This window comes from Macrobrachium nipponense, chromosome 10, assembly GCF_015104395.2.
Source record: "Macrobrachium nipponense isolate FS-2020 chromosome 10, ASM1510439v2, whole genome shotgun sequence".
Lineage (NCBI taxonomy): Eukaryota > Metazoa > Arthropoda > Malacostraca > Decapoda > Palaemonidae > Macrobrachium > Macrobrachium nipponense.
In genome coordinates, this window is record NC_087204.1 from 51178778 (window position 1) to 51184721 (window position 5944).

Sequence of the window (5944 nt, forward strand, 5' to 3'; positions counted from 1 at the left end):
GCCCAGATGGCACTAAACCCCTACCAGAGAAAGTAAAAGCAATTGCTAACTTCCCTAAACCAACAGCAATTAAAGCAGTACAAGAATTTTCAGAAGTAATTAATTACTATTATAGATTTATCTCAAATACTGCTAAAATCAAGACACCAATCTACAAATGCTTACAAGGGAAACCAAAAAAATTAAGTTGGTCACAAGATCAAGATAATGCATTTCTTTCAGCAAAACGAGCAATAAACTCTGTAACCATTAATGTTTCCTCTACCCCATAGGTCCCTAACTTTGACAGCAATGGGTGCGGTACTTGAGAAGGACACAGATGATGGTCATTGGCATTCTTCAGCAAGAGGCTAATGGCAGTGGAACAAAAGAACTTTACATTCGACAGAGAACTATTAGCAGTCTGCAAAGCCATCCATCACTTCTGCCACATGCTCAAGGACATCAGACACATGGTCAGAACGACAACAGCACCACCTATCAGCAATAGCTGAACACTCCTGCACCAAAAAGTATTTAAAGGTATTTAAAGGGTTCAGCAGTGGGACATACACTTTTGCAAAATTGCATCAAAAACATCCAGCTCTAGACAGACTATTCCAAAATAGCAGAGGTGCAAAGAGATGACATGGAATTACAGTGAGTGTGGCGGGTGTGGTGGACAACCCTATCTTTACATAGAGCGACCTATCAATCAACAATGTAGAGAACCATCACCTATGAAACAACTACTGGACGACCTCACCCCTACCTGTCAGAGGGCCTTAGAAGAAAGGCTTTCAACCTTGCCCAAAATCTGTACCACCCATCAAACAGGGCAACCACCAGGATTTTAGCATAGCAGTACATCTGGTGGGGAAAGAAAAGGGCCATGAAAAACTGGGTCAGAGAATGCCTTCCATGTCAGACGTCAAAAATAACAAGGCACGTAGAGAGCGGAATAGGCAAGTTCCACACAACACACCACCAACTCACCCACATCCACGTAGACATAGTGGGACCTCTACCCCACCTCCAAGGGTACAAATACCTGTTCACCATCATTGATAGAAATAGCAGGTGGTCCATAGCAATATCAATAAAGCAACAAATAGTGGAGAGTTGTGTGAAAGCTCTCATCAGATGGGTCAGCAGGTACGGAGTCCCGCAGATCATCACAAGCAACGGGGGGCCAACTTCACATCCACCATATAGAACGCCCTCACAGACAGCTTGCTTGGGGACAAAGATACTCTCCCCACGGCCCACAACCCAGAAGCTAACACCATCAACACAGGCTACACCAGTTGGTGAAAGAATCATTCACTGCCAGATGTCAAGGTGGGAGTTGGAGAAAGGAATTACCTTGGGTCTTAATGGGCCTGAGAATGTCACCACACACACAGCATCCAATGCATCTGGCCAATCATTAATATTGCTGGCAGACGTCTTTTAAAATCCAACGAGGCCAACATCCCCGCCCGACACCTAAAAGCATTAGAACGAATAATACCCACCAAAACGACTTACCAGATGGCCAGGAAAGTGTACGAACTGCAGAACACAAAATCTGCATTCATACGGTTACAAGCACACAGAGGCCCTCTCTCCCCATCCTTCTCAGGACCATACCGTGTCATCCAAAGAAGACACAAGGCCTAACAGATGACAGTGGACAGCAGAACTAAATGGGTCTATATTGACTGCCTAAAGCTAACAAACCTTCCAGATACTGACATACAATGATAAGCCTCTCAAGGGGAGAGAGAGAGAGAGAGAGTCCTGTGGGGTCCCACGTGGGGCCAAACACGCGTATAAAAGAAACACAGCATACGTCATGAATCTTTTGTATATAGGTATATTATCATTCATATTCATGTTGTTAAATGTAAAATTCAACCTTCAACAACACAGTTGATTGTACTATGACCTCCGCTTTGTTTGCCCATATTATCATAAAAACAAACTTTCCAAAGTACTCCTAACACACAAAACAATTACATAGACCCCGTTCTAGAAACTATTAGCCCACTAATTATACATCCTGTATAATTTCAGTCGAGTAAGTGATTAAGTCTTTGTTGGTTCTATCATCCTTAACTTAGGAACGGATTTGATTAAAGGAGCAGAAATACAATCTAACAAAACCTATGACAGGGAAAAACTCCAACCTATCAAAACAAACTCGCTAATCATAGGAATAACATTATCTGGATTGATTCCCCAATGGCTTATATACAGCACAAAAGATGTATAACGAGCTTTAACAAACTATATTACAATAATGTCAGCATTACATGCACCACAGACAGACAGGAGAGAGAGAGAGAGAGAGAGAGAGAGAGAGAGAGAGAGAGAGAGAGAGAGAGAATCCTTCATATCAAGGGGAAGGCTTGTAACACCGGCGTTCCGCCGAAAAACACCACCTGTGCGATTAGTAAACATTTCCCCGAGACAAAAACATCCGAGGTGCAGGTGGTCCAGATATCAGTATCGACAAACTCGCAAGAGGAAATTTAATTCTGTGCGTGAGTGGTATGGAAATGATCGCTTGTTTTCAAATCTTCCCTGACAACAATTACTTTGCAGTCTGAGAGAAAAAACTGTGTGTGTGTGTGTATTTGTGTATATATGTATATATATAATATAAATGTATATATATATATATATATATATATATATATATATATATATATTGCACATGGTCCCGTATATGTGTACCTATATATGTAGCCAACCTTTCATATCATCCATTTCTTGATCCCATAGATACCCTGCTTGTCTTTAAAACCACTTAAGGGCTCCTTTGAACGACTCAACCACTTCCACTATTCCATTGCCTCTTACAAATCTTTGATCCAATTTCCTTCTTCCATGAACACTCATACCCATAACACTTGCAATTGCTCCCTTTCATGTTTCTCCCCTACAGCACTTTCAAAACTCTACAACCTTTTGCCTACATCTTCTGCCCTTACCATAATCATAAACAGGTATTCACAGACAGAAACGTAATAGATCTAACACAGCTTCAAACACAATAAAACTCAAGTTTAACGGGTATTCATCAGTTTTCAAACAATGGTAATTAAACCAAAATACACTGGTGAACTTTAATAAAACGAAAATTAAAATTGAGTCTCTAATTAATTAAATACAATAAGCAAACTGTGGAAAAAAGAAATAAGAACTGTTCAAAATATGCCAGATGGCTGTTGAGGTACCGTTTTGGTCGAACCTGAATGACCTTGTCATCAGCGACGGCGCCACAACTCTCCAAGATTTTCAATCCGGCCCATTTTAATCTCTGAATTCTCCCATTGAAAGACATTTTACTTTGGTCGTACAATCTCCTTACTAGTCTCAACCCTCTTAAATTATTATGTTTATAATATTTGATTAAACTGTGCTTTTTATCCCTATTTTATTTTATTTTGCCAATTCAAGAAGAAACCAGTGGTTTTGTTTTTTTATTTTAAAGTAAAAATTCGATCCATTTCACTACGATATTTTAATCCAATCTCTTCAATTTCTTAACGCAGATTCTCCGCAACTGCCGAATCCGGTATTTTCAGTCACTTCAAGTAACATTATACAAAGCTGGAATTTCATTTTTGGCGTAATAATTTGGTCGTAGTATTCACATTATTCTCTGCCGTTTTTCTCTCAATATACATATGATAATAAATGGAGTTTGCTTAGCTTTGTTGCACCAGCTGCACAATACTCTGCATGATCACCACTTTGTGTTTTTATTTTATTACTCTATTTTAACAGATTGGTGTTCTGAAAATGGCTTCTCAGGCTTGAGCACTAAAATGGTGTCGTGGGGAGCCTTCCACTTTAAATCACCAAGTACGTAAGGGTATAAAGAACAATAGTGTTGAGCTACCCATCTTCCAGATATATACATAAAAGATGTGGCAACGTATTCCTACATCTAAAGTACTTTACAATCTTCAGTGAGATTTAATGAATGGCAATGCGGAAAAGTGATATAGTATGAAATCTACTCAATGTTTCACAACATATTGGTTTAACAGTGGAAGTTAGGATGTGTGTAACACCAAGGCCCTTCTTGTTTTCTCTTCTAGGAGAAATGGCTTTTTACTAGGAAATACTCTTGTATATATCATAGACTCAAACGGTACCAACTGCTAGATAAAAAAAAAAAAGCACAGGAACCAATCTTTGAACTCCAATAATTTGCATAATGGCGTACAGCGCTAACCCCCCCGGTGATAGGCAATCAATAACCTCCGAGTGAGTTAACGTTTCTCTCAATCAGTGCGCATTTTTATTTATACAGTTGACATTCTTCTCTGCTAACATCAAAAGTTGGGGAACGAAAAGAAATACCATTTAGCAACAGTGCTTTTAATAAAAAAAATAAATAAAGGAGGGGGGGGTCAAAAATTACACTCGATTTTACGAGATAATCCATTTAGCAACGTTGAAAAACAAGCGACGAGCGAACAGCAAACAAAAACACAGCTCTCCGTCGTTATGCCGTGTCGCATCGAAAAATCCTGACAAACAAAATATTTAGCGGAAAGGGTGACATGTCCTTTAGGCAAAACAATATTAAAAACGTTCCAAGTATAAGCGCCTAAAATTCGTTATACATGGATAAAAGGTAAACAAAGTGGATGATTTACGAAAATTTCTTTAGGACATTTGAAAGACGATAAAAAGAACCACCGTAGCCCGTTAACAATCTTGAGGAAAAGGAAAGCTAGGAATGCAGTGAAATAAAAACATGTTGTAATGGACTAAACTGGCTTTCATTTGAAAGAAGAATTATCCTTATTTTAATCACTTTAAAATAAATGAGATCAAGATGCGCGACCGTTTTACATAATTACTTCCCATAATCTACACTGGAGGATATCACTCTAAACTATGCATGCTAATCTTCCAGGTTCATATGCATACATATGAATATTACCTTGAAAGGGCCTCCGTGGCGAAGAGCTCTGTAGGAGGAAGGGCATCTGTTGTGTGCAGACCTCATGAGACGTGTTCGCAAAATTGCTTTCGCTCTTCTCTGTCCCCGGTTATTAAAATCAAACCGTAGAATTAGAAGTTGTTTCACTATTACAAAATTAAAAATTGTTTTTCTTCATTGGGATTACCAATCGACTACAAAGGACTGTTTGGAAACAAAAATATTTAATGCAGTAATATATAAATACATGTGTGTGTGTGTGTGTGTGTGTGTGTGATTATATATTGTATATATATATATATATATATATATATATATATATATATATATATTATATACCAATCGACTACAAAGGACTGTTTGGAAACAAAAATATTTAATGCAGTAATATACAAATACATGTGTGTGTATATATATATATATATATATATATATATATATATATATATATATATATATATATATATATATATAGATATACACACACACACATGTATTTATATATTACTGCATTAAATATTTTTGTTTGTTAACCAAACAGTCCTTTGTAGTCGATTGGTAATCCCAATGAAGAAAAACAATTTTTAATTTTGTAATAGTGAAACAACTTCTAATTCTACGGTTTGATTTTAATAACCGGGGACAGAGAAGAGCGAAAGCAATTTTGCGAACACGTCTCATGAGGTCTGCACACAACAGATGCCCTTCCTCCTACAGAGCTCTTCGCCACGGAGGCCCTTTCAAGGTAATATTCATATGTATGCATATGAACCTGGAAGATTAGCATGCATAGTTTAGAGTGATATCCTCCAGTGTAGATTATGGGAAGTAATTATGTAAAACGGTCGCGCATCTTGATCTTATTTATTTTAAAGTGATTAAAATAAGGATAATTCTTCTTTCAAATGAAAGCCAGTTTAGTCCATTACAACATGTTTTTTATTTCACTGCATTCCTAGTTTTCCTTTTCCTCAAAGTTAAGTATATCTTAGTTTTACCAGACCACTGAGCTGATTA

At 37.6% G+C, this 5944-nt stretch overlaps 1 protein-coding gene across 1 annotated transcript in view; it reads left to right on the forward strand.

The window, feature by feature from the left end:
- The first annotated feature begins 871 nt into the window (after positions 1 to 871).
- LOC135223971 (uncharacterized) overlaps positions 872 to 5944 on the forward strand; it is a 28677-nt gene continuing 23604 nt past the window's right edge. Inside the window, exon 1 of the mRNA XM_064262893.1 lies at positions 872 to 1320. Coding sequence (XP_064118963.1) covers positions 872 to 1320 — 449 coding nt within the window. The remainder of the gene's footprint in view (positions 1321 to 5944) is intronic.